The sequence below is a fragment of the Lissotriton vulgaris genome, chromosome 3_1 (genome assembly GCF_964263255.1).
Source record: "Lissotriton vulgaris chromosome 3_1, aLisVul1.2, whole genome shotgun sequence".
NCBI classification, from domain to species: domain Eukaryota; kingdom Metazoa; phylum Chordata; class Amphibia; order Caudata; family Salamandridae; genus Lissotriton; species Lissotriton vulgaris.
The window spans coordinates 549090336-549111075 of record NC_141689.1 but is presented as its reverse complement, the minus strand read 5'-3'; the positions used below and the strand labels follow the sequence as shown (position 1 = coordinate 549111075).

General features: G+C 48.5%; 1 protein-coding gene across 3 annotated transcripts in view; it reads right to left on the bottom strand.

Moving 5' to 3' along the window:
* The window catches only part of LOC147726770 (baculoviral IAP repeat-containing protein 1-like), a 929669-nt gene that overhangs the window by 464392 nt on the left and 444537 nt on the right, over positions 1–20740 (bottom strand). For all 3 annotated transcript variants that reach the window (XR_015309289.1, XM_086960817.1, XM_086960818.1), the window contains exon 5: positions 720–771. Coding sequence is in view for 2 of the 3 variants with exons in the window: in XM_086960817.1 (XP_086816943.1) it covers positions 720–771 (52 nt within the window). In the remaining variant the exon portion in view is untranslated. The remainder of the gene's footprint in view (positions 1–719; positions 772–20740) is intronic.

Here is a 20740-nt window from a genome sequence, read left to right as displayed (position 1 = left end):
TTGTGATATACAAACGATCTCCCATTTGCTTTTATTATATGTCAATCGGATCTTTCTCTCACATAAATAATTGGACTGCACCAGAGATTGAATCCTCTAGACGTGGGTGGTCTCCCAGATGTCTGACATTCTTTAGGTGGATATTGCCCCGTTAGGGTGAGGTTTTCTTTGGCATGCATTCCAGATGATTTCGATTAGAACGTTCCATTAATTTTGATCTCTACTTTGATTCGTTATCCCTGGAGATATGGGGATAACCCTAACGTTGAAAGCTGCTAGAGGGACGTTTTATGGACATTTAAAAACAAGAAATATTTACAAGACTTAAACATTGATGAGCCATTTTGAGAACAACTGGGGTCCACTTGAGGAATATGGACATTTATGCTCAATTGTACTCGTATCCCTTTATGATAAAATGCAATTATTAATCCTTTTCCACTGCTTTATGTATTTGGCAACAATATAAATGACTGAAATAAACAAAAAAGCAAACGTATATATATATATATATATGTTGTACAAAAAGAATATCACATCAAAATTTTGTTTCTTTACTAAAAGGTTAGCCTTATCACTCGATGATTTTTTGCTTGTCTTTGCTGCCATTTGACCAGTTTTGCACTAATGAAATACCCTATGCATACAAGAACTTGAATCGTGATGCAAGAAGCTGACAAACAGAAACATACTTTAATGAAACATGAGCACTTTCTCACCTTCTACTTGTGGTGACATCATCTTGTTGAAGAATGATGTGAAATGCTTTCCCTAGAAAAAAGGGACAGATGTGTGGCTTACTTATTTCTCAATGATCACATGTACATAACATATGATGACAATTCCTCCAAATTAGCACAAGATCGCCTTATACCACTCCCAAATCACATGGCATGCCGGGATTTTGTATAAATACTTGTTTCACCATTGTTTCAATAATTACTTAAACAAACATTGTATTAAAAAACATATTTTTGATTGAAACAGCGTTAGCATGTTGCAGAAGATTTCTTCATACACTTTTGAAAGTCTGAAAGTAAAATGAAGGGAACAAACTTGTGAGCTCAACAGTCTGTAGAAAAAGGTAGCAAACATGGACAAAGAATTTATGAAACTGCTAATAGTGTTATTAAGACACAGCTAACTCTCCGTTAAGTGATCATTTTCCTATTAGGATTGAGTTATTGGACTTACATTCAACAGTGCATAAAAGAGCTGAGGTTTCCTCTGAAAATTTGAAAATCATCAGGCAAAATGGATATGCTTTAAGATGGAGTATGGTGGTCCCAGAGGAGTTCCTTAGTAATTTAATCAATACATGCAGTACTATTTTTTCTGTTTGCTTGGACCTGGCATCTGATGATGCTGATATCATAAGTAATTTCAGTGAAATCACTTCCTGTATAAAACGAGGTCTCTGGGTAAACGTTAAGGAAAAGAAGTCCCAAAGGAAAACTAGAGGCAGGTTCACATCAGCTTGCAGTAAAGCTCATAAACAATTAAAATTTGCCTTACATAAGCAAAACAGAAATCAATCCCTGATAAGGTCTTTAGTTAAGGAGTATAAAACTGCACTAAAAGATCAAAAACAGTTGATGAAAAAGGAAGCTTGGACAGCCATTATGGAAGCCTCAGAATCCAAGGACATGACGGCCTTTTGGAGGGCAGTGAATGCTCCATTTTTCAAGGACAATACTAAGGCCCGTATGGAGATAGCTGCCACTGAGGATGAATGGGTCAAGCACTTTGAAGCACTTTATCACCCAGCTGCAACTACCAATGACACAGCGAGTGAACCCACGTGTAAGGGGAAGGGTACTAAAGGGCTGCATCTTAACTTTTTACTGGAGGAAGTAATCAGGGGTATCAACACTAGTCTAGGGGGTAAGGCACCAGGCCCTGATGGTGTCCCTGTGTTTTTTTTTTTTTTTTTTTTAAATATATTGCTCTGGGCACCTCTGCTCACTAGAACTTTTAACGCCGCATGTTCAATAGGTTTGCTTGGCACTTGGTACAAATCGATTACTGTCCCGATTTTTAAAAAGGGAGACAGAGCAAACTGCGCTTGCTATCGGCCCATATCCTTGCTCGGCTTCACCATAAAAATAATTGGCAGAGTCATTTTAGATAGACTACACTTATGGGCAGAGGAACACCATATTATCAGTGACCTCCAATATGGTTTTCGCGAAGGAGTCGGTACCATCGAGCAGGCTCTTAATTTATTAATATTGACTGAGAAGTATACCACTGCCAAGGGAGGAAGACTTTTCTTAACTTTTTAACATTTGACATCTGCTTTTGATTTTGTAAATCATTGGAAATTATGGACTATTTTAACCAAACTAAGGGGGTCATTAGGATCGCGGACGGACTCAAGTCCCAGAGCATGAGGGAACGTCCGCATGGGCTGCGGCGTTCCCTCTGTGCAGATTAGGATGTGACCGCCAGGGTGGCGGTCACATCCTCTATTTTTAACATTGCTGCGGGTGGAGCTTCAAGCTGCACCCGCAGCAATGTTAAAAATGCATGAACAGCATTTGCGTGCACAAAGCGGCAGGCACCGCGCGGTGCCTGCTGCATTGTGCACGCAAATGCAGGGGGGTACCATAGGTACCCCCCATGTGCACCCCCCACCCCCCACTACACCTAGGGGGCCCGCAATGGGCCCCTGCAGTGCAGTTACACATGCTTTTCCACGGCGGAAAAGCCGCCGCGGAAAAGCATGTTTCCATGCACATCCTAATCTGGCTGAAGGTGTCTAAGAGACACCTTCACCATTTTAGTGCTTTTACGCCGCGGTTGTAAGCCAGCCGCGGCGGAAAAGCTGCGGACCTAAACCATGACCCACCAGCCATCCTAATGTGGCGGTGGGTCCTGGTGGGTCCGCAGAGGATTTTCCGCATCCTCCGGGCCGGCGGTGGCTTCCGCCGGCCCGGAGGATGCGGAAAATCCTCCATCCTAATGACCCCTCAAGAGTGGATGTGAATATTATTAAATTTCTGAGGGAGTTGTATAATGGGGCCAGCGCAATGGTCAGATATGGTAAAAACGGGGAGTGTACAAGAGAGTTCAGTGTTGCGAGGGGCGTGAGGCAAGGGTGCGTCCTTGCCCCATTTTTATTTTCTATTTATATAAACAACTTGGAGGCCACATTATTACGGGACTGAACGATATGCCTACCGCCTCAGCTCGTCGTATACCTGCTCTCATTTATGAGGATGATGCCGTTCTTATGGCAAGAACCCCCATTGCCATGCAGACTATGATTTCTTCTTTCAGTTCCTTCATGGCTAAACTTGATTTACAAATAAACTGCACTAAGACCTTTGCTATGAATTGTGGTGGTAACAAGAACCATAAGAAAAAAACCATGTTCATAGGATCAACCCCTTTACAACATACACCAACCTTCGCTTACCTGGGGATCTTGTTCGATCGAACTGGTAAATGGAGTTGTGCGATCCAAGCCAGGAATCTATTATTCTCCAAATCTATAATGGCCCTCAGGTCTTTTAGCAAGAAGATGGGCAAAAAGCCAGTTAAAGAGCTTTTATACATATACAGAGCTAGTTGTGTCTCGTGGCATTATATGGGGCTGGAATATGGGGCGATTCAAATGTTAGTACCCTTCAAGTCACCGAAAATGTTTTTCTGAGATACCTCTTAGCTCTTCCAAAGAGTACGTCCAGCTACAACTGCCACCTAGAATTGGGCATTCCCTATTTGGAAGATTTAATTAAGTTACAACCGATTCTTCTATGGCATCGTGTATGGACCAATGAGAAATGCCATCTAAATCGTCTTATCTTGGGGGATGCACTGAAACTAGATGGGGAAAAAGGATAAAATGGTTGTGCATAAAAGCATTTTGTGATAACATCAAGCACCCAGAATTTTTTACTGACCCTTCATCTATGTCAGATATCCCCAGGAAAGTATTGAAACATCTAAGCCTAAATTTCCTTGAGAACCAAAGAGAACGAATTGAATTGTTAAAAAAGACTGTAATTGCCCACCAATTGATAGTTAAACCAAGGATTATCCAAGCTTACTTAAACCTTCGAATGAAAGAACAAGAAAGGTCAATCAATCAATCAATCAAAGCATTTGTATAGCGCACTACTCACCCGGAGGGTCTCAAGGCGCTTAGGGGGGGGGGTCCGCTACTGCTCGAACAGCCAGGTCTTGAGCTGCTTCCTGAAGGCGAGGTGGTCCTGGGTCAGGCGGAGGTGGGTCGGGAGAGAGTTCCAAGTCTTGGCGGCGAGGTAGGAGAAGGACCTTTCCCCTGTGGTGGCTCTTCGGATGCGGGGGACGGCGGGGAGGGCGTGGCCGGTCGATCAAAGCTGGCGTTTGGGAGCGTAGAAGTTGAGGCGGCTGTTGAGGTATCCTGGGCCTTGGTTGTGCAGGGCTTTGTGTGCGTGGGTGAGGAGACGGAAGGTGATTCTCTTGTTGACCGGGAGCCAGTGCAGGTCTCTCAGGTGTCCGGAGATGTGGTTGCGACGGGGGATGTCCAGGATGAGTCGTGCTGAGGCGTTCTGGATCCGCTGGAGTCTCTTCTGGAGTTTGGCGGTGGTTCCGGCGTAGAGGGAGTTGCCGTAGTCCAGTCGGCTGGTGACGAGGGCCTGGGTGACCGTCTTCCTGGTCTCGGTGGGGATCCACCGGAAGATCTTGCGTAGCATGCATAGGATGTTGAAGCACGACGAGGAGACGGCATTGACTTGTCTGGTCATGGAGAGGGAGGAGTCCAGGATGAAACCCAGGTTGCGTGCGTGGTCTGTTGGTTTGGGTGCGCTGCCTAGGGCGGGGGGCCACCAGGAGCCGTCCCAGGCGGAGGGTGAAGATCCCAGGATGAGGACTTCTGTCTTGTCCGAGTTCAGTTTCAGGCGGCTGTTCTTCATCCATTTGGCTACCTCTTTCATCCCTTCGTGTAGGTTGGCTCTGGCGGTGGTGGGGTCGTTGGTGAGGGAGAGGATCAGCTGGGTGTCGTCAGCGTAGGAGATGATGTTGAGGTTGTGCTGGCGTGCGATGGCTGCAAGGGGACTCATGTAGACGTTGAAGAGGGTTGGGCTGAGCGAGGAGCCTTGAGGAACGCCGCAGATGACTTCGGTGGCTTCTGATCTGAACGGGGGAAGGCGGACTCTCTGTGTCCTTCCGGCGAGGAAGAAGGTGATCCACTCCAGTGCCTTCTCCTGGATTCCGACGTTGCTGAGGCGCTGTGCTAGGGTACGGTGGCAGACAGTGTCGAAGGCCGCGGAGAGGTCTAGGAGGATGAGGGCCGCTGTTTCTCCGTTGTCGCAGGGCCCGGATGTCATCGGTTGCTGCGATCAGGGCGGTCTCGGTGCTATGGTTGGCCCGGAAGCCAGATTGCGAGGGGTCGAGGGATCCGTTCGTCTCGAGGAAGGCGGCCAGCTGCTTGTTGACGGTCTTCTCGATGACTTTTGCGGGGAACGGGAGCAGTGAGATGGGTCGGTAGTTCTTGAGGTCGGTGGGGTCGGCTGAAGGCTTCTTTAGAAGGGCGCTGAGTTCGGCGTGCTTACAGCTCTCCGGGAAGGTAGCGGTGTTGAAGGAGGTGTTGATGATGTCCCGCAGGTGGGGTGCGATGGCAGCGTCGGCCTTGTTGAAGACGTGGTGAGGGCAAGGGTCGGTCCGAGATCCAGAGTGGATGGAGTTCATCGTCTGGATGGTGTCTTCGGTGCTGATCGGGGTTCAGGCGCAGAGGGTGGTGGTGGGGGGCGGTGGTTCCATCGTGGCATGCGTCGGTTGAGTGCTGAAGCCGTTGTGTATGTCCGCGATCTTGTTGTGGAAGTAGGAGGCGAGGGAGTTGCAGAGGTCTTCCAAAGGGGTGATGTCGTTGTTTCCGGCGTTGGGGTTGGAGAGCTCTTTAACGATGTTGAAGAGTTCCTTGCTGTTGTGTGCGTTGTTGTCCAGTCGTTCCTTGAATGCAGTTTTCTTGGTGGTGCGGATCCGTTGGTGGTGTTTTCGGGTGGCGATCTTGAGGGCAGTCATGTTGTCCGGTGTTGGGTCTCTGCGCCAGGCATTCTCCAGGGCTCAGCAGTCCTTCTTGGATCTCTTGAGTTCGTCGGTGAACCATGGGGCTTTCTTGCTGCCGGATCTGCTAGGCGGGGTCCTCAGAGGGGCGAGGTCGTCTGCGCAGTTGCTAATCCACTTGGTGAGGTTGGTGGCCGCTTGGCTGGGGTTCGTTGCGCTGGTGGGTGGGTTCTTGCTCAGGGAAGACATGAGCTGGTCGGCTGAGATCTTGTTCCAGCTTCTGCGTGGGACCTGTTGCTGATGGTGTTGGATCGTGGTCCTTCTGAAGCTGAAGTGGACGCAGCTGTGGTCCGTCCAGTGGAGTCCGGTGGCGTGGCTGAAGGCGATGTCCTTGCTGGATGAGAAGACGGGGTCAAGTGTGTGTCTGGCGTAGTCTGTGGGGGTGGTCAACAGTTGCTTGAGTCCGAGGTTAGCGAGGTTGTCCAGCAGGGTGGTGTGTTGCGGTCGTTGTTGTTTTCCAGGTGGAAGTTGAGGTTGCCGAGGAGGATGTAGTCAGCGGAGGGGAGGGCGTGCGGGCTGACAAAGTCGTCGATGTCCTCGCTGAATTGTGTGCGTGGTCCCGGGGTTCTGTAGATGAGGGTGCCTCTGAGGGCGGTCTTGGGGTTGATGTGGATCTGGAAGTGCAGGTGCTCGGCGGGTGCGAGGGTGTCGTCGGTGTTGGTCGTGATGCGGATGGAGTTCCTGTGGATGATGGCGATGCCTCCCCCTGTCTGGTTGACACGGTCCCTTCGGATGATCTTGTAGCCGTCCGGGATGGCGATGGCGATGTTGGGCGCTGAGGAGGCTTTCATCCAGGTTTCCATGATGAAGGAGACGTCTGGGGCTGTGTTGTCGAGCAGGTTCCAGAGCTCGACGGCGTGTCTGTGGATGGAGTGGGTGTTGAGCAGGATGCACTTCAGGTAGCTGCTGCTGTTGCTCGTCGAGGTTTTGGGCCCTGCTGGAGGGGCGCAGGATCGGATGCAGGTGAACTTGCAGGAGTTGCAGCAGAAGGGTTCGTGGGTGTGTCTCGGGGTGGCTCGGTAGCAGCCCGGGAATTGGCCGGCGTTGAGTGCGTTGATTTCGGTGGAGTCGTAGGTCCGGCGGGTGGGCTGGCGGCTGCGGGGGCCAGGGGGTCTGGCGCTGGGCGCGGTCCAGGCGCGGACGGGCGCAGACGGGCTTACCTTTGGCGCGCCTTCGGCGCACAATCGGCGTGCCCGCTGCGCGAGCACGCTGCATTCCTTGCCATACAACTTTTGGAGGATATCTTTTCAGTGGCCTCTGTTGCGGCATTTCTAAAAAGTACTTTTCATCTACATAAGAAAATGATCATATGAATTTTCGCTATTCTAAACTCCTGGCCTATGTTGATACTGTGCATACTATTTTTAAAAATATTGGTTATGATGATGTATAGTTTTTCTTTTTATGTGATTTGATGTACTTTTATGGTTATTTATGAAATATAACCGAATAAAGTCTTTTGATTTGATTTGATTTGACCCAGCTAGTGGGGCGCTACACTGTGAAGTCTGCGAAGGCCATGCAGGTGCTATTGAGAGCCGCCCACCAAATCCAGAGATCCCCGCTTGGCAGGCAGGGATCACTCTGCCTTTTTGGGGGGGGCTCTTGATATTGCAGCTTCTCTGACAGTACTGACTATAACAGAATGTGAGGTGGAGGAAATATTGGCTACACTGTGTCAAGGCACACTCTCACAATCATATGTAACAACACAGTATCAGGAAAGAACACGGAGACCCCTCTCCAGAGGACTGACACCCTACGGAGAACAGACACTACCTCTTGGGTTCTTCCCTAAAAAGGACAGAGGCTCTCACTCACTGAGGAGACATGCTTCATCGTCAGGCCCCTTCTCACTGAAGGGACAATAATACATTAAACTACACACAGTGGGCTTCTGAGGTAGCTGTTTGTAAAGGAATGAAGACTTATGCCATCCTAAAATTAAAGTCTCTGTGAGTCATAACTGGTCTAGGGCATTCGTCAAGACAGAGTGGCGCCCTAAATCTCTAATATTAATCCTGGCTGGGAATGCTTGTGTGGTTTAGGCTGTCAGTCATCACAATAAAAAGTAAAATGCTTTACATTGCATGTTTAAAGAAACAGAAAAACAGATGTGTTGCACTTAATTACACAAACATAAACTCTGTATTCAGCAGAAACAAACAATACTATTTACAGAATGCACCCTTGAGACGGTTCTACCAAACCACCTGATTCAAAATTGAAAGGGAAAACTTGGACGAAAGTCTTAGACAGAAAGTGCACTACTTCATACACTCTAAGAGTGTCTCACACATAATATGCTCCAACTCGACTAGTTCATGTCCATCAACGAAACTTTAACAAAATCACAAGCAACACATAAGTTAGTCACAGTATCCCAATGAATGTCCTTGACATTGTCACTCTGTTGCTTCAGTCGTTTTTGTTTATTCAAACGTAGAAATTTCAAAAAAAGTTCATCATCTTTTAAATGTCAGTCATAAATGTCAAGCGTGGGTAACACAAATCCCAATGCATTTCAGGTATCAAAACAACCCTTCTTCAGGGGAATCTCCACAGCAAACACTCTGTCACACAGAGTCCACCATCTGTTTTCCCAATTGTGTACACTAGTACTATAACTGCTCTGGCGTCAATGTGGAATCTAGCCAATAGCGACCGATTACTGCTAGAATGCCAGTAATCCGCAGACACATGCTAGTCCCCCAGCTCGCAGGGTCGACTTTCGCTGTACAAAAACAAATGGAAGGTGCACTCCAATAAAGTCGATTACACGAAAGAATATTTTGAAATTGTCTCTTCTTTATTCAAATCTTTAATTTTCTTTAAGCAAAGGCACAGCCAACGCGTTTCTTTCCCCAAGTGACATGGGAACTTCATCAGGGTTGCAAAAATCATAACATATATATACATAAATATACATAAAAAAGTGAAGAACATTACAAAAAATCATACACACAATAGGACTAATCATAACAAATCAATAGACCCAAAACGAAATAAAAAACACACACTACATGGATATTAACACCAAAAAAGTAACATTTAGAGTATCTACAAGGTAAAAACACTTTTTTTCCAAAGAAAAATGGCAAGGAAATCAAATGTGGCTGGGATTTCAGTGACAAGATTGAAATATAGCCAGGGCACAAGTCCTAAAAAAAGAAGTGGGGGGACGCTGTCACCGGACGTGACGTCACAACGTGAAGTGATGTCACGAAAGGTGGCTTGCACCATCGGGCTTATTTCCTCCCCAACTCACCCATTAGATGTGATGCATCTGAGGAGTCAGCGCATGAGCAGTGTGCTGTGAGCTCTGAACTCCTCGTCCCAGAGAGGCCAAAGAGTGAAGTCTAGCTGTTTGGCAGGTGGGACGGCGTCCACCCGGTAAAATAAGTGGGGGACGCCGCCACCCGCGTGGAACCCCGACTCGAGCCCTGTATATAGCTAATAGGATTTACTTTGGTAACTGTGTGACATCAAATACCAAACTAAAGCAAATAAACCTACTGCAGTTGCCGGGGGTCCTTCTTCTGCCTGATGTACCACTTTAATAGCGATTCATATCACTTATGATGTGTCTTGTCTCGTTGGGGGGCTCCGGGTAAGGGAGGGGAAATGGTGAAGACGCGGGTGCAGGTGAGGATGCCCAGACCCCTAGTGTGTCCAGTGAGGAGAAAGTCATAAGAGATCCTCCACTGTCTCCCAACATCTTTATGTGTCGTGTCCTCCCTTGACTTATACCATTGTCCCCTCAGTCTGTCTTGGCCTGGCAACAGGCATTCCTGTTTTGGATCCATATGTGACTCCGTCCCTTATTTCGGACCTGAGGCGTCTGTCTGTGATTCCACGTCCATCAGTTTATGTGTATCCCATGCACTTAATATTTCTGTCCATGGTTCAGCTAGCAGTTTCTGCCTCTTTGTGATCCTATCTTCTTGTAACAAGGCCTTTTCCTCAGCCCTGGCTTAGCAGGAAACATCACTTTCCTAGTCAGCTACAAGCGGACTCCTTGATGCCCTCCATCTGAGAGCTAATCTCCATTTGGCCAGGAGCAAGGCCAAATCCACAAACCTGTGCCCCACGCATTTGGATTTAGGCCTCGGGAACAGTCCTAGTAGGCATACCTCGGGAGAACATTCCATCTCCCGGTCCAAGACCTTATTAAGGGTTTCTGCTACTGTGGCCCAGTACTGTTGGAGTTTTGGACAAAACCACAGCATATGATCAAAGTCTGCGTCTATCCTGGTACATCTAGCTCATGACTGATCGTTTCTCCTGTATACTATATTCAATTGGTGGGTGTAAGATACGTTCTATGTAGTATATTAAACTGTATTAGTTTGAAGGCCGCGTTCCTTGAAACTTTCCTGTGGCTGCCCAGGACCCTCTGCCATTCCTTCTCAGTCAGGTGCCTGTCTAGGGTACCCTCCCACCGCTCCCGAATTCGGGGCAGAGATCGCTGAGAAATTTCTGTTATTGCCAGATAGAGCCACTTCACCAGATGTCCGGTGGCTCCCAGTGTCACTATTGCTTGGAGAGTTGTGTGTGTGGCGGTTTGGCCGTATCAATCCCCTATAAGGTTACTAACGCTCCCCTTATCTTATGATAGTTCAAGAACTGCCATGGTGGCAGATCATAATATTAAAAAAAATCCTCCAAAGGGAGCATTGTCCCATCTTGGTAATAATCTCCAACGGTCCGAATACCTGCCTCCTCCTAGCCCTGCAATTGCCCCTGTGTAAGGGGATGGCCAAATCCCATCTAGGGTATTCCTGTTAGTGGTAAGGGTAAGTCTGGTGCATAAAGCCGCACATCTGGTGCCCTGTTCCTACATCTATCCCAACATGCCATGGCCACAGCGAGTAAGACACTCGTGTTTTTAATCTTCAGGCGGGGTTGCGCATTCTGGCTAGCAGTGTTCCTCTGGCAGAATGAGCCGGTAGTGCTAGTGTCTCTAACCCTCTTCCATCAAGCCATCTGGCTAGCCATTGAAGCTGTGCTGCCAGATAATATGCTTGTAGGTCTGGAGCGCTCAGCCCCACCCTCCGTCCAGGGCATTCTTAAAGTCTGTAGGGAGACTAAATTCTGTCCACCATCCCTCACCAACTCTTTCAACAGAACATCCAGGGCCCCAAACCATCACCTCGGAATCACTACCGGCAAATTAACAAAGAAATACAACATTCTCTGCAGCACTACCATCTTTGTCAATGCTACTCTAGCCATAACTGGCAACTTAAGTGAACGCCCAAAAGACGCATTCACCCTCAAGGCCCTCACGGCCCCCGCCCAGGTCCCCCTCCAATAGGTCTCTCTGTCTATGGTACACTTGGATACCCAGGTACCTGAAAGTGCTCGGGCCCATTCCAGGCCCATTGAGAATTCCAGTGGCCTGGCAAGCTCAGGTCTAAAGGGGAATATACATGTTTTTTTCTTATTAATGCACAATCCCGACAGCTCAGCGAACTCTTCCAATATGCGCATTACTTCCTGGACCGCTCGGGATCCATCCTGGAGATAAAGCAAGATATCATCCATGTAGAGCGAGACTATGTGCTCCGTCCCCTCGAGCATCATTCCCAGATCCCTACCCTCTAGCCTAAATCATTCCGCCAATGGCTCAATGGCCAGGGCAAAGAGCAGAGGTGATAGAGGACACCCTTGCTGGGTTCCTCTATATATGGGATATTGGGACGATACTGTGCTGCCCGTGCGGACTCTAGCTCTGGGACTCGCGTATAATCGATGGACCCACTTAAACCACTCATCCCCCAATCCCATCTTCCCCATTGTCGCTTGCAGAAAGTCCCATATCAAAGAATCAAAAGCCTTTTCCAGGTCCACAGCTACTACCACTGTATTGGGATATTCCCCCAAGTCACAGTGGAACAACACATGATACAGTCTCCTCAGATTTATGGATGTTGAACGTAATGGGATAAACCCATTTTGGTCCACATGAACCAATCCCTGAATCTGGAGTAGGAGTCTGGCTGCTAGCACCTTACTGAGTATTTTAAAGTTGACACCAGCCTGAATTCTGTTATATCACCCACCTCCTTCTTAGTTTTAGGCAAGGGGATCTCCAACGCCTCCGTGGCTGATACTGGAAGATGTTCCTCGTCCCATGCTGTAGCAGACATCTGATCCATTTTGGTGCCAACAAATCTATAAAAGTGGAGTAAAATTCAGCCGGAAGGCCGCCCGGTCCTGGAGTCTTTCCCTGTGCCACCTCTAATGGCTCCTCTGATTTCCTGTAGCTTAACCTGCTGTGCCAATGTCTCCCATGCGGTCTGATCTAATTGTCTTTGCCCCAACCGTTCAAGGTATGTCACTATCCTGTTGCTCTGTATGTCCACTGGCTTCCCATATAATCACTCATAGTGTTGCCTGAATGTGTCCTTTATGCCCAGTGGAGAGTATATCACCTGACCAGTAGGATCCCGAATACTAGCAATTAGCACTCCACTACCTTCTGGCTTAATCAGCCACGCCAATAACGTCCCTGCCCTACCACCTTCTACATGCTGCCGTTCCTGATATGATCTATAATCTAACATCCTTAATCTCTCCCACGCTGCACTATAAATAATCTTCATCTCCGCCAAGCGTTCTTGCGCGTCCGTTTCACCATCCACTTCCCCATCCAACAACCGCATCCGGGTCTCCAAAGACTCTAGCTCCCGGGTGATCTCCCTCCTAGCTCCTTCAATCTGTTCCATGCACCTCCCTCTGATTATGACATTAAAGGCGTCCCACTCTGTCAAATTAGAGCTAGACGTCCCCAGGTTCATCTCAAAGTAAGTTGTGATTGCCTCAGCAAACTGCCACCTAAAACAGTCATCCTCTAGTAAATTGGGATTCAAACGCCACATTGGAATGGGGGCCTTGTTCGGGGTAGATGTGAATCGTAATAGGAGAGGGCTATGGTCCGATATAGATCTCCCTAAATATTCTGCCTGCGTTAGCATCGGGGCTAATTTGTCAGAACTAAGGAACATGCCCAACCCTGTGTGCAGGTCATACAGAGATGAGTAGTAGGAGTATTCTTTCAGGTGAGTGTTGTGTAGTCACCAAGTGTCCAGTAATTCCCACCTCTTTATCCACTCCCGCAAGCCCTTAGGCGTTGCGGCCACTGTAGTACCCCTCAGCGGAGGAGTAGACCTGTCCCATGCCGGATCACATGCACAATTAAAATTGCCCCCTAATGTACCAATTGCAGAATTACCACTACTCGATTCCCCCTAGATGGTTCAGGCAGGTCAATGCAGCATTGGGTCAAATTCTATGTGCTGGGGGAGCAGTAAGAATCACCCTGCGGACATGCTTCCTCTCCACATACTGTGGAGGGCTGGCGACCTCTGATATACTCTCATATTACATGACCTCACATCTATTGGTTTTAAATGAGTGGTGGTATGGGGATAGAGACGACTCTGCCTATGCTGTAGAGCGGCGTCTTATGGGGGATCTCTCCTTACACACGATTCTATACTCAGCATCGGTATATAGATCACTGCCATCAGCGACCCAGGTAGTTTCCCAAATTTGGGGACAGGCCTTGCGGAGGATAGGGTGGTGGAACACGCTGACACGGGAGACCCCATTGTGGCATAATAGCTGCCTGCCACAACTGGCTACTCTGTCAGGGTTTTGTGGGTGGGACAACATTAGTATCTCTACCCTGGGGTACTTATGGCAGGGGCTGATTCTGAAGTCCTTTCAAGAACTACATAAAGTTTTTCAAATGCCGAAAACCCAATTTTACAAATACCTTCGGTTCCAACACGCCCTCTCCCCTAGTCTGAAGGGCTTGGAGTCCCTGGAGGATTTCAGCCCGATAGAAGCGAAGGTATTTATGGGGGACCTTCAGGATCATAAAATATCTAAGCTCTACCAGTCACTGGTGACTCACAGCTCCCCCACGCTGCTGAAGCTTAGAGGGGCTTGGGAGGGTGGTGTTGGCCCACTCGATGAGGAGACCTGGACGGAGGCCTTGGCCTCCCTGCGGGGGGCAGCCATAGCAACACGTCTGCACCTTGCCCAGTTTAAATACCTTCATTGGGTCTACTTCACGTGGTTCCGGTTATGGAGGGCAGGACTGGTAGCCTCCCGTGTATGTCTTAAATGCGAGCAGGAGGAGGGGACCTTGATGCACACGATATGGCACTGTCTTTCCTTTTCACGATTCTGAAGAGGGGTTGTGACTTGCCTCTTTCACCGAAATTGGTGCATTTGCATGTCATGGATGGGAATGGGGGTAACATTTATAAATGCCATCTTATGTTGCTAGGGTTTACTCTGGCGTAGAGGGACATTGCTAGAGTGTGGAAGGCACCGGCGCCACCCTCAGTGTCGGCCTGGAAGAAAGGTCTGGACTTCTGTATGGGCTTGCTACTTCCTATTTTCACTGCAAGAGGGTGCCTGCAGAAACATTGTAAGGTTTGGAAGCGGTGGGCAGACTATCGGGGCTTGCTTTTAAGCCGTTGATGCCGTAGGGCCCCTTCACCCAGTGTAATATTACCCTGCTGGTGCAAGCAGTAGTTTCTTGCACTTATGTTTATTGTAGTGAGCGGTTGTGGTGCCAAATGCATAGCTGGGCTGTAACTGGGTGGCCGTTAGTGTGAACGGGGGGAGGGGAGTTGTTGGGAGGGGGTTTACATATGGTTTATTTCATCTGTATTGCTTTCTATTTTTCCTTGATTTTATTATTGAAAAGTCAAAGTTGTGAAGCTTTATACTTATTGTGCAGATGTCTCTGGGTTACAGAGCCCTGTTTTATGTGTGTCATTTGATGAATAACATCTGTTTTGAAAAAACAAAATCACCCCCTAAAATCAAGTCACCTGGTGCCACTCACGACAGAGGTTTGGACAACTGCTCAAGGAAAGGGACTTGGTTGTGATTCGGCCCATACACACTCCCTAGCATCATTCTTTGCCCTTCAATCTGCCCTTCACTACCACAAACCTCCCCTCCTGGTCAATTATTGTCTGGAAAGCTTGGACGGGAACTCCAGGTCTAACCCACACAAGGGCCCCTCTTGCATAAGTTCAGTGCGCGGTAGCGAACAATTGCCCCTGCCTCCTGCGCTTGAGTTGGCCAACCTTCCTATCTGTGAGGTGGGTCTCCTGCAGCAACACCACATGAGCACCTCTACGTTTTATGTAATTAAGGATAGTATAAAGCTTAGAAGGAGTACCCATAAACCGGATATTCCTGGTCAGGAGCTTAAACTCCTCAGCTTGGTGACAGTTGTTGGCCAGCTCCTAGTTCTGCCATTCCCACCGCCCAATCCCCCCTCAGCGCCCCCACATCAACATCAGCAGTGGACCCCACCATTCAGCACAACAAACCCAACTATAAACTCCCCATCCTGTGAGCGGCCTGACAATGGTCAGCTGCCCAAACCTGAAAACTAACATCTTGTTAGTCAGAACCTCGCCTCCAACTCCAGGGCGATATTCTCTGGTGGGGGTGGAAGGAAAGGTCAGTTAACATTAGTTATGGCAAAGCTGTTGTCTGGTCCCATTTGTAGTGCTGAAGGGTATCCTCCCCTTAGCCCCCCTCCCCCAAGTATCGGCAACATCCATATAAACAAGGCGCTCTCAGTCAATGGTCGACGATCAACTGCGATGGTATACAACCGTTTCAACGCAACTTTTACAACGCATACTTTTTCAACGCACACCATTACAACGCAGGATCCTTTACAACGAATGCCTTTACAACGCATGGCATTACATAGCAGATGCTATTACAACGCATGACATTACAACGTAAGTATAGGTAAGTATATCATTTTATTTAAACATTTAATATTAAAATAAATTAAATTAATTAATTTAAGTAATTTTATATATATAGTTTTGGGTTATGGGGTACAGGGGTATTATTTGGGTTTAGGGCTAGGTTTGGGTTATGGGGTACAGGGGTACAGGGGTATTTTTAGGGTTCAGGGCTGGGTTTGGGTTATGGGGTACAGGGGTATTTTTAGGGTTCAGGGCTGGGTTATGGGGTACAGGGGTATTATTAGGGTCAGGGCTGGGTTTGGGTTAGGGGGTACAGGGGTATTTTTAGGGTTCAGGGCTGGGTTTGGGTTATGGGGTACAGGGGTATTTTTAGGGTTCAGGGCTGGGTTTGGGTTATGGGGTACAGGGGTATTTTGGGTTTAGGTTATGGGGTACAGGGGTATTTTTAGGGTTTAGGGCTGGGTTTGGGTTATGGGGTACAGGGGTATTTTTAGGGTTCAGGGCTAGGTTTGGGTTATGGGGTACAGGGGTATTTCTAGGGTTCAGGGCTAGGTTTGGGTTATGGGGTACAGGGGTATTTTTAGGCTTCAGGGCTGGGTTTGGGTTATGTGGTACAGGGGTATTTTTAGGGTTCAGGGCTAGGTTTAGGTTATGGGGTACAGGGGTATTTTTACGGTTCAGGGCTAGGTTTGGGCTATGGGGTACAGGGGTATTTTTAGGGTTCAGGGCTAGGTTTGGGTTATGGGGTACAGGGGTATTTTTAGGCTTCAGGGCTGGGTTTGGGTTATGGGGTACAGGGGTATTTTTAGGGTTCAGGGCTAGGTTTGGTTTATGGGGTACAGGGGTATTTTTAGGGTTCAGGGCTAGGTTTGGGTTATGAGGTACAGGGGTATTTTTAGGGTTCAGGGCTGGGTTTGGGTTTTACACTAACTGGATTTTGTATATTATTTTTAAACACCTACACTATTTAAAAAAAATATATAAATATATTTACAAATATATTAATAAAAGATTAATTTAATAAATAAAATTAAGTAAATATTTATTAATTACATTTGTTAAAAAAATAATATACTTACCTAGACTTACGTTGTAATGGCATGCGTTGTAATAGCATCTGCTATGTAATGTCATGCGTTGTAAAGGCTTTCGTTGTAAAGGATCCTGCGTTGTAAAAATTGCGTTGTAATGGTGTGCGTTGAAAAAGTATGCGTTGTTACGTCATACATCCAACTGCGATACCCCATCCTTAGACAATATCATCAGCCGTGCGTGGGGTCAGTTTCGACAGCTCCATTTAATTCTCCGAATTGTCCTCTGAGTTAGACGGACTGATCCCTTGATCTGAAGACGTGTCTTTATTTTGGTCTTGGCCTATGGGCGACATTAGTCGTGCCACTGCCTCTAGTGCAGCTTCTCGATCTTGCTGTGTTTGGGAAACAGTGGGCCTCTGCAACACTCTCGATTTTTTTGAGCAGCATTGTCGAATCCTAGCGCCTCGTTTCTCTCCCTTCAAGCCTGACTGTGATCTGGGCAATGGCGCGCCATCTAGCACGATCCGGAACTTGGCTGGAAACAGAAATGAATACTGTTGCCCCGCCTCTCAAAGAGCTTTTTTAGCCGCTATGAAGGAGGCTCTCTGCGCCTGCACTTTGGTGGTAAAGTCCGGGTACATTGACACTTTACTGTTGCCTATTGTGTAGGGGCCGGGTGATCTGGAGTGCTGCAGTATGGTATCCCTGTCTCTATAATACAAAAGCTTGGCTACCACGGGGCATGTGGGCCTCCCCGGGGCCAGGGGATGACCCGGGACTCTGTGATCACTCTCCAGGGCATAGAATTGAGATAGTGTGCCAACAACAACACCTCATTGAACCATGTTTCCAGGAATGTCAGCATGTCCGACCCTTCCACGGTCTCTGGGATCCCCACCACTCGGACATTTTTGCACCGATTTCTCCCTTCAGCATCTTCTGCCCTCCGTTCAAGCTCCATCACTTTTTCCGTAAGATCATCTAGCCTCGCTGATCCTTGTTTCTGCCCCGGCACTAGCTCTGTGAGAGAGTTTTCTACCTCTGTTACCCTATCTGCCAGTTTAATATGTTCCAACTGCAGCAGCCCTAGGCCCACCGACACCACCCCTACATCCTGCTGTAATGTTGTTTTGGTATCGGAGACAACCTCCAGGATCTGGTCCAGGTGGAGGTGCGATGAGTGATCTTTGTTAGTTGTGTCCCCAGTGTCTTGCTCACTATGCTGGGGGGGATGATTCCCGGGTGTTGGGCGGGGAGTTGCCTGTTTTATTTTTTGGCTGCCCCATTTTACTCCTACTTGGCCAGGGAGCAGGCAACCCCTCCTTCCGTTTGGCCTCACTCGAAGTGCCAAAGCCCGCTGGAACTCCTATTCGTACCTCCTATGGTATCTCTTCTTATTAGATTCCTTCTTGGTGAGCAGGGACCCATCTCCCAGTCAAAAACCCCTACAGGGGTTTCTGCCACTGCTGCCAGTGCCCCCGTACCCGGGCTTCTGTAGGGCCCTCAGCCCCTATTGCAGTTGTCTGGCAGATCGCACGTATCAGGCAAGCTTGGTGGGATACACCACTCCGGGTCTTGTTCCACCATACTCCGCCCTGACAGATTCAATCTTTGCCTCCTAGTGAGGGATTCTTTTTTTTTTAAACCTTTATTTGGAGACAAACAGGTACAAGGGAAGTGTACATTCAAAACATACAGTTACATTCGGCCATTACAGTGGTACGTCAGTGCCTAGAGAGCATACAAAAATAAACAAAGAGAAACAAGGAAGTACGGGGCAGGACATCAGTCAACACAAGGAGCAATAACGAAATGTGCAGTAGAGGTTAGAATACAACGATCCAGCATGGGCAGGCGAGCCAATAAGACAATGCAAGATGAATACAGTACAGTAGCGGAGAGCACGTGAGCCAGAGGGGACACAAATATGAGGAACATAGGAAACTAAGGTGCCGCACAGGGATACAATCTGAACTCCCGATAAAATATCAGTCCGAAGGGAGACTCCCACCCCCCAATAGATCGCAGGAAAAGGAGACAGTCAGCCCCCCCCTCGATATCGGAAGAACAGCAGGTGTTATGTAAAACCCAGCCCATCACGTTGCCATCAACCTATCCCCTCGCGGTCCTCAGGTTCAGAATCAGAGTCCCGCTCAGCCCTGGTCAGGAGGTACACCTGGAGCGGACTCCAAAAATCCTTTGGTCTGCATCGAACAGGCATCAAGTCAGAATAAATATTGTACTGATCCTGACAGTAAATGAGGTCAGTCACCCAGTCTTGAAAGCGCGGCACCCCACCACGACCCCAGCAACATGCAACCCTACGCTTAGCCAGCAACAGGGCTACGTCAACAAATCTTCGGTGAGAGGCAGGTACGTCCTTAGAGAAGCCAAGCAACATCACTAAGGGGTCAAACACCACCCCGTCCTCCGCCATAATCTGCAGGGCTTCATGAACCTGAGTCCAATATTCCAAAACCCCCGCACAGCTCCAAGCCAAATGCAAAAAGTCAGCGCCTTCCGCCCGACACCTAACACACCTGTCATCCTCCGCCAAATGAAACCGTAGTTTCCTCGCCGGGGTATAGTAGTACCTCTGAACAAACTTGTAATAGATAATTTTAAGGCGACAACTAGAAGAGACATTGGCCGTGAGCCCGCAACAATATTTCCACTGCTCGTCTGTAATAGGAGCACCCAATTCGGCAACCCACTGCTCGCGCACCCGATTGGTCGGGACCGATCGCTGTCGGCGAATAGCCCCATATAACTTCGACACCAGGTGTCGCCCATCTGAAACCAGCAGCACGTGGAGGGGGAGGGTAACCCCAGGCTCCGAAGGGTAGTCCGGTAGCAGAGCACGCATGCCCTGCCGCAGGCGGACAAAGTAGAACAGGTCTAGAGGGGAGCAAGCAGCCGAACCGAAGAAATGAGCCTGCGTACGAAAGGCACCTTCATGAAACAAGTCGCCCCACGTAAGGATACCCAGCCGCTTGCACATTCGCTGAAACCCCGTCTCCAACAACAGCGACAAATCCGGATGATAAGACAGAGGCAAGGCCGGCGAGTAAAGAAAGGAAACGCCTAGCAAGTGAGCCATCCGCTTCCAAGCATCCACCGTGCACGTCACCGTCGTGCGAGGCGTTTCCACATCTGACACCTTTCCCAAAACCATCCCCTCCAGTGGGAGCGGGTGGGCGACCCAATGCTCAGCAGCAATCTGGGGCATGAACGGCGTGGGGCGCATCCAGTGATAGGCATAATGCGCCTGAGCGCTGAGATAATAAAGTTCAAAGTCAGGGACGTCGAAGCCGCCATCAGCATAAGGCAACGTAAGGGTAGCCCAGGCCACCCGTGGCTGCTTGCCCCCCAGAACAACCGCAGAAGCTCGGAACGAAGTCTGCGAAAGAAATAAGCACCAGGATGATATGGGAGGTTTTGAAAGAGATAAAGAAAGCGGGGCAGGACTACCATCTTGATAAGAGACGCCCTGCCGGCCATGGAGAGAGGCAAAGACATCCACCTGGTGACATCATCCGTCAGTTTAGTGATGGCCACACCATAGTTGAGCCGAACCGCGTCTCCCCTGTCCAAGGATACAACAATACCGAGATACCGCAACTCCGAGTCACACCATTCCAGAGGGTAGTCAAGGGGAAACCTGGCCACCGCAGCTGTGAGGGGGAAAAATTGAGATTTCCGCCAGTTGATATGAACCCCGGAGACACCTCCAAAAGCGACCAGCTCCCGCAGGAGCGAATTAAGGTTGTTCTCAGGGTCCTTGACATAGAGTGTGACATCATCGGCGTATAAAGAAATGCCGACCTGCCGCTGAAGACAATTAAAGGCACTCTGCTGATGAAACTGACGAATCCTACAGGCTAGCGGCTCAAT